The 12,170-nt window shown below is 37.9% G+C and overlaps 1 protein-coding gene and 1 long non-coding RNA gene across 11 annotated transcripts; one reads left to right on the top strand and one right to left on the bottom strand.

Annotated features, from left to right (window-relative positions):
* Nucleotides 1-3,671: 3,671 nt before the first annotated feature.
* Nucleotides 3,672-5,855, top strand: LOC121747725 (aspartyl protease family protein At5g10770-like). Its single transcript, XM_042141825.1, has 2 exons — nt 3,672-4,209; nt 4,404-5,855. The coding sequence occupies exons 1-2, from the start codon at nt 4,080-4,082 to the stop codon at nt 5,627-5,629; spliced, it is 1,356 nt and encodes a 451-aa protein (XP_041997759.1). The 5' UTR covers nt 3,672-4,079; the 3' UTR covers nt 5,630-5,855.
* LOC121747726 lies at nt 5,230-9,416 on the bottom strand. 10 transcript variants are annotated; one of them, XR_006039330.1, is made up of 7 exons: nt 9,062-9,416; nt 7,479-7,973; nt 7,019-7,387; nt 6,768-6,924; nt 6,115-6,689; nt 5,452-5,514; nt 5,231-5,371 (listed from the first exon to the last, which is right to left on the bottom strand). It is a non-coding gene; the product is annotated as an uncharacterized LOC121747726 (long non-coding RNA). The 10 variants fall into 10 exon arrangements; XR_006039324.1 differs by having other exon boundaries at nt 5,230-5,371; nt 5,465-5,514; nt 6,768-7,387; XR_006039325.1 differs by having other exon boundaries at nt 6,768-7,399.
* Between the last annotated feature and the right edge of the window lie 2,754 nt (nt 9,417-12,170).

The following is a 12,170-nucleotide window of genomic DNA, read 5'->3' as shown; positions in this document are numbered from 1 at the left end:
TTTTTCAAATTAATCCAGCAAAATACGATCTACCACTAGGAAAGGAAATACCGAAATAGGATATTTTGACAAGTTGGGAACAGCCATAATGCTCAAAACTATGGCTGGTCCATAGCCAGCAAACCGACAATGACTATATCTTTTCAGCAAGACAATGACATAGAATTGCATGCCACCAGTAATTAGTTAAATTGGACCCAGATTGTGTATCACTTCTATTTTTCTAATTAATAAATAAATAGTGTCATGACACATGATGAATTCAAATTAAACCCAAAATCTTTCTACCACTAAAAAAAGCAGGTAAAATAGGCCAAATGTATCTATCCATTACTTTCTGTTTATAGGACCTGGTAGATGGCATGTAACTTTCATGTATTTAATTTGAACATATAGGATTAGAGATGCTGGAAATTTTGATAGTTACAATAATATTTAAGTACTAAAACTGCAAAAGGGATGTTTAATTTATAACTGTTTAGACCGTATAGGTTTTAATTGAATTTGAATTGTCTTTTTTAGGTTGAAATTGAATAACGTAGTAGTACGTATGAGCTGTTGTTGATAGTTATTGAGTTGAGTTTATTAACAAAACTTTGATTTAAATATAATACTACAAAAGTCCCTAGTTATTTTTGAAGTTATGAACATTGTTGCAGCTTGATTAACGTTTAAATGCATTCCAATTTTGGACATATATTAGTATAATCTTAGAGAGCTTGAAATGAGTTAAAATTCAAGCCCATTCTTCTCAATTATGAATTTAGATCCATCATGATTGTAACTTATTAAAACATCTTGGTTTCTGGACATAATGATTATAGAAATGCAGAAAGATGAGGTACTACTCTTTCATGATACATAATGTTGATAGACTGATTCCTTTTTAATTGGTAGATCGGGAAGTTCTCATTAAGTAAATTATTTTTCTTTCATTTAGTAAATTGGAAGGTTCTAAAAATATTAATCTATATAGATTATGGTGATAAGGGAACCCCATGATTGCAGTCGCTTTAAATTAAAAATACGAAGATATATATGTGCAATTATTAATATTATCCACACTTGTACAGTTGCACCTAAAAATAAAACTTGCGCTTTCAATTATGTCACTATACGCATGTCTAAAATTGATAAATTATCTAATAATCTAAAGATGTTTATTGCACTCACATGTTAAATAACAAGTGAACATGATTATGATTTATGCCGTTTAACCAAAACAAGAATTGATTTATTTTTAATTAAGCAAACAAGGGGGTTTTAAGTTAAATTACATTTAAATATGTCTGTGTATTACACTATTTTGTGTTTTGCACATAGTTCTTTCATATTTGATATGACCCCAAATTCTTCAAAGTTGTTGCGGTTAGAGTTTGTATACTAGGAATCACTTTTAAAGTGATTGAATACCGTAAAACTCTTATTTTATTTTACAAGGAATAAAACAAATTATTTTTGTCATAATGTTATTATGTTTTACATTTAATGGATGTTTATTGCATGTTTAAATGTATAAGTAACTTAACAAAGTCTAAGTCTTTATTTTAGTAGACCGGTTGTGGGCGACGTCCACTTTAAGGTAACATGGTCAGTTCTGAACAAAGAAAAAATAGAATTTCACAACCTAGATGGAATTAGACTACCCAATCTGAAAGGTTGCAATGTCAGTCCGCATATTTCTAAGCCTTACTGAAATAAGATGACATTGGTGTGGTAAAGCATTGAAATGATCTAACAGCGAGACGAGTCTTTATGCTATCTACTGAAAGACGAGGTCTTGATAAATGTTTATTTCTTAATTAATGTATGTTAGCATTGAGCATACGGTATTGATTATGCACTGCTTTGACTTATCAAATGGTGCGGGTTTTTTCCAACCCAATAATCCTAATATATTGGGTACGTAGTGGTTAATATCTAGCGGTGCTAGGATTGCTATTATGTTGAATCGTGCGCGAGGTGAGTCTCGTTTGATAATATCCTCAAGAGGAGCGCGAAACAAGGTTTTATTATTCGGAACCTAGCTAGTTGGAGTTTGATTACTCTATGAATAATAAATAAGTGTTCATGCTAAGTCCACTCTTGGAATTAATAAGAAGTACATAACATGCTAAGTCCACTCTTGGAATAATAAATAAGTGTTCATGCTAAGTCCAATCGGTTACACAGATGTAACATACATACCCTCACATTTGTCTTTTTTTTTCTTTCAAGAAAACAGACATAAAACATTTTATTAGGGTATCTTGCAGTGGAGATTTTTTTTTTTTGATCCCTCATCCCTTCATATCATAAAAGACCATTTACACGTTTTATGCCCAAAAGTGACATAGAGCCCACGTAGGGAGTAATTTGTTGTCCCCTCCGCACACATGTGAGTGACACCAAATTACTCACCTCAAAAATTACAGTAAGATCAACCTATGTTCACCGAACTTCACCATCCTACTAGTGCTTAGGAATTGGAAATTCGGCATGTTGAGTTGATCCATTCTTACCAACGCTTTGATCATCGCCGGGGCTGTGTCACGGTCAAATTCCTGCTCTCGGGACTCCCTAGCTTCGCTGCATATTCCGCTGCTTTGTTTCCGACGTTATAGCAGTGGGAATACTTGGCAACAACCTCCTTCAATTTGTTTCGGATGAACGTCGTTTGATGTCGTAGATGTACCGGCCCGGGTTTGTTGAGTTGAATTAAGGAGATCACTTCTTTAGAGTCCGATTCAATCCACACTTTTCTACCCCTACCTGTAACCATCTCAAGGCCGAGGGAAAGAGCTTGCAGCTTCGCATCAAGAGCCGACGCGGCTGTCACTTTCCGAATAAAGCCTCGGACAATGTTTTCCTCTCGGAAAATTCCTCCCGCTCCTGCGCCTGACCGGTTCCACACTCCCTTGATATTGAGCTTTAACCAGCCCGTGTCCGGCGGAATCCATCTGACTGTTTTGATGAATTTTCTTGGCCTCTCGATCCAAGTGGTTGTATCAAAATTCTCTAGATTGTTGCATCCTTCCCGCTCCTTCCCAATTTACCTGATTGTTACATACCCTCACATTTGCCATACTATATATAGAAAGGGATTGCACATTATTTATGGGCACCTAAAACTTGAGCAACAAAAACGTAAAAATTCTCCTCATAATATTTATTTCCACTTGATGTCTCTTATTCTCTAAAAATTATGATTAGTTGTGTTGAAATAAGTCATTCGACTCCTTAAAGTGAATATAAAAGAGATGGTTATCTCCACACTTCCCTATATGCAGGCCAAAATAATCACCGGACTTCCACACGTAAAACAAAAAACACATTATCAACTTACCCTATGGAATAATCAAATTTATAAGTCCACTATTACCAAATTGATGTGAGATGGATGATAGAAATCTCAACAATTGGAATAATCAAATTTATAATTTATAAATTACTTTAAAATCAAAGTCTCGTTTATTCTCTAACTTCGAATATAGGAATAAAACTAATAAATCAAATTTTAATTTGTAAATAATATATAAAATTGATTATTGCAACCATAATTTCTAAAATAAAAGAGGAAAACAAATGATGATATGGACAGCACGTCATCAATACACACAATAGATGTTCGTAGTTAGTGAAACATTACTCATCGATGCATACATTAATTAATTGTATAAAATATAAAGGGAAGTCCATGCTGATCAATTCTTATTAACCAGATAATTAAAAAATTGTGAGAAACTGATAGGGCAAGTATGTAAAAATGTTCCTTTTCGTGTTAGTTAGTAGGTTGGTGACAGTTTAAATCCGTGAAGATGGCAAGGGAGAGACCATATCCATTCAAAACCAATTCCAAAAATCAAAAAATTATTTTCTGTGGTTTTTTATTTATATATCCCCCTAAGTTTCTGCACGTGAAATCCCAATAATTTCTCATGTAAAAGTGGGGTCGTCAGCCAACTCCTCCTTTTGTTGTCATGCCAAACTCCAACTCCTAAGAATCTCGTCTCCCTCTAAACCATTTCTTTCTCTCCACTTTCCTTAATTTCACTCTCCACATTTTCACTCTTCTCTCATCTCTCCCAGGGAACAAAACAATGGTGCTTCTCCTCATTCTTGTTGCCCTCAGTTGCTTCAATGGGGTCTTCAGTCTCGCTCAGAAGGAGCTTCTCTCGCTCAAACGCCTCACAACGACGCCTGTCCCTGCCCGATTCTCGCATACACCAAGTGAGTATTAACTGTATATATGCAAGAAAACATGCCTGCATGACTGCATCTTTTATCTTTTGTTTAGGAATCTGCATCACTTAACTCAGTTAAGGTAGTTGAAGATAAGGTCATCTAATATTTTCAAGAATCAAAGTAATAGGCTTCAAAATATAGACTAAAACTAAGGTTTAATTCTCTTCTGTAATGAACAGAGGATGGTGCAACCATACTAGAAATGAAGCACATCAAACACCTCCAAAAAGGGCTGACTCTTGATGTGGTTCGAGTCGAATCCATACAATCCCGAATCAAGAACGTCGTCTCTGGTCACGTAGAATCATCACAAGCCCATGTTCCTATCAGTTCGGGCATCCAGCTTCAGACATTAAACTACATTGTGATAGTAACATTAGGCATCCGGAACTTAACTGTGATTGTGGACACAGGAAGTGACCTCTCTTGGGTGCAATGCCAGCCCTGTAGGCTGTGCTACACTCAGCCGGAGCCCCTCTTCAACCCGTTGGTGTCTCCCTCGTACAGATCGGTGCAGTGCAACTCGCAGCCCTGCCATACTCTGCAGTCCAACACAGGAAACTCAGGGTTATGTGGGAACAATGAACCTAAGTGCAACTATGCAGTAACATATGGCGATGGATCATATACCCGTGGGGAGCTAGGCAGAGACCGGCTCACTCTTGGAACGACTCCAGTCGAGAATTTCGTGTTTGGATGTGGAAGAAACAACAGGGGTTTATTTGGTGCAGCTTCTGGCCTGTTGGGACTAGGCAGGAATGATCTCTCACTCATTTCTCAAACTAGTGATGTATTTGGAGGAGTTTTCTCCTACTGTTTGCCTGATTCGGATTCTGGAACATCGGGCTCGCTAATACTAGGAAACGATACATTAATTTTCCAGAACACAACACCTGTTTCTTACACGAGGCTCATTCCGAATCCTCAGCTATACAGCTTCTACATTCTGAACATGACAGGAGCTAGTGTGGGAGGGGTGCCTCTGCAGTCCCCAAGTTTTGGGGGGAACGGGGTCTTGATCGACTCAGGGACCGTGATCACAAGGCTGCCCCCATCTGTCTACACATCTGTCAAGGCTGAGTTCTTGAGACAATTCACTGGGTATCCCTCAGCACCGAGCTTTTCAATTCTCGACACCTGCTTCAACCTGTCAGCATATGAGGAGGTCAACATACCTACACTTAAGATGCAATTCGAAGGAGATGCAGAGATGAGTGTGGATGTAACCGGGATGTTTTACTTCGCTAAGAGGGACGCGTCTCAGGTGTGCTTGGCGCTTGCAAGCCTCGCCTATGAAGACCAGATTGGGATCATAGGAAACTATCAGCAGAGGAACACAAGAGTAATATATGATACCAAGCAGATGCAAGTGGGATTTGCGAAGGAAGTTTGCAGTTTCAGTTAAGACACAGAAATGAGTGATGATTTGTATGTGTGATTCACAAAATTCATTGGCAAAGCCAAATGAATATGAACACATACAGAAAGGTTTGATTTCCTAGATTTGATTCAGCAATTTGAATTTGTTGTATGAGTGGTATAGAATATTGATGTAGTCTTATTTTTTGTGCTTAATGTCCAAATACAATACTCCCACACAAGGTATGATAAGTCAAGAACTTCTATGTATATATCGTGGTGGAAAAACATCATGTGGATGTGTTTTGTATAATTCATCATGTATAGCATCTACTAGACAATACGAAGAACATCTTCTGCTAAGAAGCCCTACTGAAATATCACAAAGTAACCCCAGAAAACAAGAATAGGAAACTACATCAGCTACAAACAAATAAAACAAAAAATTCTTGTCTAAGCACTGATGTGATGTCGTCTTATGACAAGAAAATAAACATTATTCAGCAGAAAGTTTACTAGAAAAGAGGGAACCTCATATGAACACAGGGAATTTCGTGGGACCTGCCTCCTTGTCGTCTTGAACCTCGAGCTTTTCCTAATCTTAGGAAAAGAATCCTGCTGGAGAGATATAAAAGAAACTAGGCAAAAAATGAAGAAGGGATATTCTCAAACTTGATCTTTCATCCAGACCACATAAACTCCCCAGAAATAGATAAATGTAGTAATATATTAATCATATAACTACATCGGTTACTGACAAACAAAAGGACAAAAGGGAATTGTTTCTGCATGTTCACCAGAATCACCACAAATGAGGTTATATTTTTCAAGGGGAATCTCTGAATTCTTGAATTCTTTTAGGCCTGTAAAGCATGTCTCGATGCTAGACCCTCTGACGTCTCACTGACATGTTGCCTATTCTTTAAATGAAAACCAAAGTTATCTGGCAAAATTCACAAGAGGCGAAGGTTAAAGGAACTGCTACAAGATGTGAAATTTAAGCAGATGATAGTTGCAGCCACCATTCTCCAGCTGGTGTATCTATCCTCTTATGTATTTGACTAGAGAAAAGTGAATTCGATTAACCATGGATCGATTTATTTCTTCTGCAATATAAACAGAATACAGATCAACACAAGAGAAAAACAAGGGATAAATCTAACTGTGTCAGCTTCAATACTAACATGAGTGTGATGAGCTATGATCAGTTCTGATACCGTGATCGAACCTACATGATCAAATTGACACGAGCAAGGCGAAGAATTTGCCTTCTATGCCAGAGGGCCAGAGCTTCCATGAGAAGAGGCATCAATTTGAAACGTCCAATCACATGACTGACAGCTGCACCAAATATGACGACTACATAATCCGGAACCACAACTATCAAGTTATACGAAAAACCAATATCACGTCCAGCATTCCTGAAGCAACATACAGCAACTGTGCCAACAGAAGCACTCAGTGGAAAGAGAGCCTACTGCACCAACAGCTGCTGATTTTAATCCAACTGCCTCCAGCACTTGGGAAAGATTGAGCTTACGCTTCAACTAGTATAATAATCCAATTACACAAATGATATTGCCTGTGTGTATTTTGAGAATGAGTAAGTATTCAGTTTGAGAATTTTGCAGATGTCGTGACTCCAGATTAAAAAGTTGAAGAGCAAAGAAGTGCCTGTTAAATAAAAGGATCATTTGGTGCATTGGTAGACCAATAAAACATATTATTGGTACATGTATAAACATGGCCTCCAAACAACAGGGGATCTGAGAGCTTTCCACATGCCTCGACCAGCATCCTGAAACTTCTGACTAATCTATTCAGAAATGCATTTTATATGCTAGCTCCACACAAGCAATAAAGCTAAATGACCTTGGTAATTGTTTCTTACTCACTTATAAGAAACTTCTGATCACGGGCTCCTGTATTATGATTCCCACGACACTCACAAGTGCAGCTGGAATGCTAAGGTCCTAAAGACCCCTAATGCACCATATGAGGAAATGATTGGTAAATAATCAGCACAAAAAGCAAATTAACATAAGAAGTTGGGAAAATGAGCAATAGCTTGAAGCAGGAAGCTAGAAAGTAAAGTTTTCAAATCACAGTTACATTTCTCATATCTACAACAATGAGGCAGAAATATGCAGTGCTATTGTAATAGCAACTATGGATCCTATTTGATGGACTAGTATGAATCCCAACTAACTGCCCCACCGAACAGCACAATGCGCATAAGTTCTGCATCTCTCCAGCAACAGAAGGATGAGCGATGAGCCATACTAGTAACACATGCATCGATAGTAACATCTCCAAATGTAGTACCAGTGATAGAATAATCATGTCCTTTTTGAGTGATAGAATAATCATGAATATGATGCCAATTGTGCCTGTATTCACAAAGAGTTCGGTTATAACCCTAATTATTACCATCAAAGAGTGTGGCTATAACAGCACACTAAAATCTCATGAATAGAGTGTCTTCCCAGAAGAGGCAGCTATTCAGAATTGAGTTGGGTACTGCTAAATACATCTCCATTTCTCTATCCATTGGAATTGATTCGAGAAATGGGGAAAAATGTGTATCAGAACAAAGGGTGTGCCTTGACCCTTGAGAAATACTGGGGTGCACCGTGTACATAGAAGCATCTTTGGAATATCTCATTTCATATATAGTAGACTTACTAATGTAAAAAACTTTCACTTTATAGAATATATCTTCATCAAGATTGATCATTGAAGACAAAAAACCTATGAACTTTATGTACCTTGATAAACACAGGCCAGTAAAGGTACACAAAATAGTTATCTTATATCCCTCATGAGTAGTCTGAATGAAGGTCTCCGTAAACTGTTCACACGTGTTCTCTATGTCTTAATTGATAGGATGTCACTAAACAACTACTCCCTCCTTCCCAAGGAAGATGGCCCCTTCCTTGGGAGGCACGGGTTTTTATGCAACTTTATTTTGTGTGTTAAGTGGAGAGAGTAAAACAAGAGAGATGAAATAAAGTAGAGATAAAGGTATTTCCATTTCTAGTAATGGGTCATCTTGATTAGGACAAACCAAAAAGGAAAGTGAGTCATCTTTAATGGGACGGAGGGAGTACGTGATAACCTAGGGCACACAACTCTTAGCTACACGAGCCCTAATCCCGAAGAAGCTCATCACAAGTTGCATGCTGCCAGCTAAAAACTAAACAAACTAGTTGTCCATAACATGATATGCATGAAGCCACCGGAGAAATGAATTTCATTTTGAAACTGTGGCTAATATTTCAAGAAAATATCTTATAGTAATATCTTCTACCCCTCAGAGAAAAACCTACAGTGACTCAATTTTGCACACTTCTATGGATGAGAAAGTCCTTATTGTGCTACATATCATAAAATAGATCAATATTCACACCACAAACTTCACTTTGCGCTATAACGGCCCCATAAAATTAAGCAAGCAGCATATAAAATAAAGTCTCACCCAGAGAGATTTGACAATCTAAGGCATCATAATCATGGAGGGGTAGACCTGAGCTTTAGAGGGCTGCAATTTCTGCTCATTTTTCATGTTTTATTGCGTGCACACGATCACCACCCCCAAAACGACTGAGCAGAAAGGGCTTGGAATTCGGCCAGACATTCCAATTTTCGCGCCTCTTTCTTTCTCGCCCGTCTCCCTTCCCCATCCCTGAAATCAATTTCATATTCTATAAGTTCGAACAGTTTCGCATTCTCGCAAGATTGCATTTCTGAACATCGGGTTGAAGATTTTGGAAATTTCTGAATTCTGATTTTACTTTAGTAAAGGGTTTATTTTGTAGTATTCCCCAGAGGAAGATGGTACTATCTTGGGTTTTTTCTTCTTTTGTTCTAAACTAGAACTTAGGTTCCTTATTTGTTCTAGACTTTTTTTTTGTTCCGGATTTGGGAGAGACGCATGACCCTCATGCGTCTCCTTTTAATGAGACGCATGACAGTCATGCGTCTTTCATAGAGACGCATGAGGGACATGCGTCGTTAATTTTTTAATTTTTTTCGGGCAAAGACGCATGAGGGTCATGCGTCACTGGCAAAGACGCATGATCATCATGCGTCGCTATTTCTGACCTGGTTCAAACAATAAATGAAATAAGCACTTCAAATGCGGTGATGATAAGCACGTTGGGTGACATGACACCTGAACCAATAATTGCTAGTCCACTAAGATAGGTAAACTCCTAGAGGGCTGATTTTCTATCCGACAAATAAAGGGTGGTGGACCATCCTAGCCTATCACGTTATTATATTGTGAAATGTGTGGTCAAATCACTTGACAAATACATAAAATAAGGGGAGGTGGACCATCCTAGCCCATCACATGATTTATGGTGTCAAATGTGTGGTCAAATCACTGAACAAAAACCAACAAATTAAAGCAATAAAAACCACTGACAATCGGAGCGAAGAAACAAAAATAGCGACGCATGATGATCATGCGTCTTTGCCCGTGACGCATGACCCTCATGCGTCTTTGCCCGAAAAAAATTAAAAAATTAACGACGCATGTCCCTCATGCGTCTCTATGAAAGACGCATGACTGTCATGCGTCTCATTAAAAGGAGACGCATGAGGGTCATGCGTCTCTCCCAAATCCGGAACAAAAAAAAAGTCTAGAACAAATAAAGAACCTAAGTTCTAGTTTAGAACAAAAGAAGAAAAAACCCGTACTATCTTTATTTTGTATGTACAGTAGAGAGACGTAATAAAGTAAGTAGAAAAATATTTTTATTTTTAATAATTGGTCTGTGGACAAATTAAAATGAAAAGCGAGTCAAACATCTATTTGTGCATTTGTCTTTGTTCTAGTTGATTTATCAATATGTGTTTAAGATGAAAATCCTTAGATATACAGTACCATTAATAATGGGTTGCGTTTGCGTCTTTGCTTTTGCTTTTTTATTTCTTCACCGTTGCTGCATAACAAATCAAGTTTCAAGAGGAAAGTGTTTGAAATTTTATCACATTAACTATATTTGGACATGAGTATTTGCATACTCACTTAAAATTTGCCCCATGCAAATTTCAAGTCATTATTACACTGTCGATGTATGCTCAAATTATTTCAATAAGGATATTACCCTGCCATTGTATACGCATAATATGAACTAAATAATAGTGAGATAAATATCAACTACTATTTCTGTCCCACCGAAAGTGATTGTTTCTTTTTTTTGGTTATTCCTCTACAAGACTACAAGTAATTGATCCTTTTTTAGCTATAAAATAGAGTGAACTTCGAAAACAGTCTATAGACTATGCGTTTATTTCGCCATTAGTCCATGAACTTTTAAAATATCCCCAAACAACCTTGGACTAAATGTTTATCTCAAAAATGGTCATTTTGACATTTTTCAGTCAAAAATATCCTTTTGGAGATTCGGGCAATTTGATATTTTCAAAAATTTTACTTTTTTTAGTGTGCCATTTCATTAATGATTTTGTGCATTGTTTTCTCTGTCTCTTGCCTCTCACCCTTCTCTTTCTCTCATCTATCCATCTCTCTGGGGGCGGAAGAGCGACAACGCGGCGAGCAAAGAGTGCTGCTATATTTGGGAACTCTTGGCTCTCTCTCTCTAAAGGAAATGGTGTCAGAGGGAGCCATTGAGGAAGAGAAGCTCCATTCATTCAACATCCCTCAATACACTCCTTCCCCGGCGGAGGTGAGGAGGAGCGAGGGCTCCTTTGCCATCAGCCGCCTCGAGACCTCGGAGATCAGATGGGCTGACTGCGGCAGCAGTGGCGGCGGGGAGGATGTGGCGAAATGCATGAGATCGGTGGCCGAACACTTTGGGGAGACGATAATCGACGAGTTATTCAAAAAGTACGAGAGATGCCTCACCGATTGCATGTCCGAGGAAGAGATGAAGTTCATCAACGTTACTGTTTCTTTGATCCGGAGAGGATGATTCGTCCATCGCTTTCCGAAAATTGATTCTGCATATCCGGATGATTGTTTTCACTATTCAGTCATCAAATTGCAAGAAGCAGCGGTGATGACATGAAAGGAGCCGCACAATTGCCAATTTTTCGCTCAATATCATACATCCGACGTTTCAAATCACTCATATCTTTCTCATTGATTCGAGAATTTGCAGAGGAACCAAGAGGAGGGAGAAGGGGAAGAGAGATAGATAGATAAGAGAAAGAGAAGGTGAGAGGCAAGAGAAAGAGAACAATGCACAAAATCATTAATAGGCTGACACCGCCATGAAAAGTTAAATTTTCCAAACCCTCAAAAGGGTATTTTCGATCGAAAAAAGATTAAAATGATGATATTTTAAAAGGCTAGGGACTAAGGGCAAGATAAACGCATAGTCCAGGAACTGTTTTTGAAGTTCACTCTAAAAAATAAAATATCAATGTTTGGACATTAACCATGTTTGGACATGAGTATTTGCATGCTAGACTTAAAATTTGCACCATGCGGATTTAAGTCATTATTACACCGTCGATGTTTTCGGCATCGATGTCTGCTGAAACTATTTCAATGAGGATATTGCTCTGCTATTTATACGAATAATATAAACCAAGTGAGATAAATATCAACTACT

This window comes from Salvia splendens, chromosome 9 (assembly GCF_004379255.2).
Source record: "Salvia splendens isolate huo1 chromosome 9, SspV2, whole genome shotgun sequence".
In the NCBI taxonomy this organism is placed as follows: domain Eukaryota; kingdom Viridiplantae; phylum Streptophyta; class Magnoliopsida; order Lamiales; family Lamiaceae; genus Salvia; species Salvia splendens.
The sequence above is the reverse complement of the archived record's forward strand: the minus strand, read 5'-3'. Positions and strand labels throughout refer to the sequence as shown.

Coding starts and splice junctions, on each gene's coding strand:
- LOC121747725 (XM_042141825.1), top strand. CDS start 4,080: ATGGTGCTTCTCCTCATTCTTGTTGCCCTCAGTTGCTTCAATGGGGTC. Junction 4,210..4,403: donor CCGATTCTCGCATACACCAA/GTGAGTATTAAC, acceptor TGTAATGAACAG/AGGATGGTGCAACCATACTA.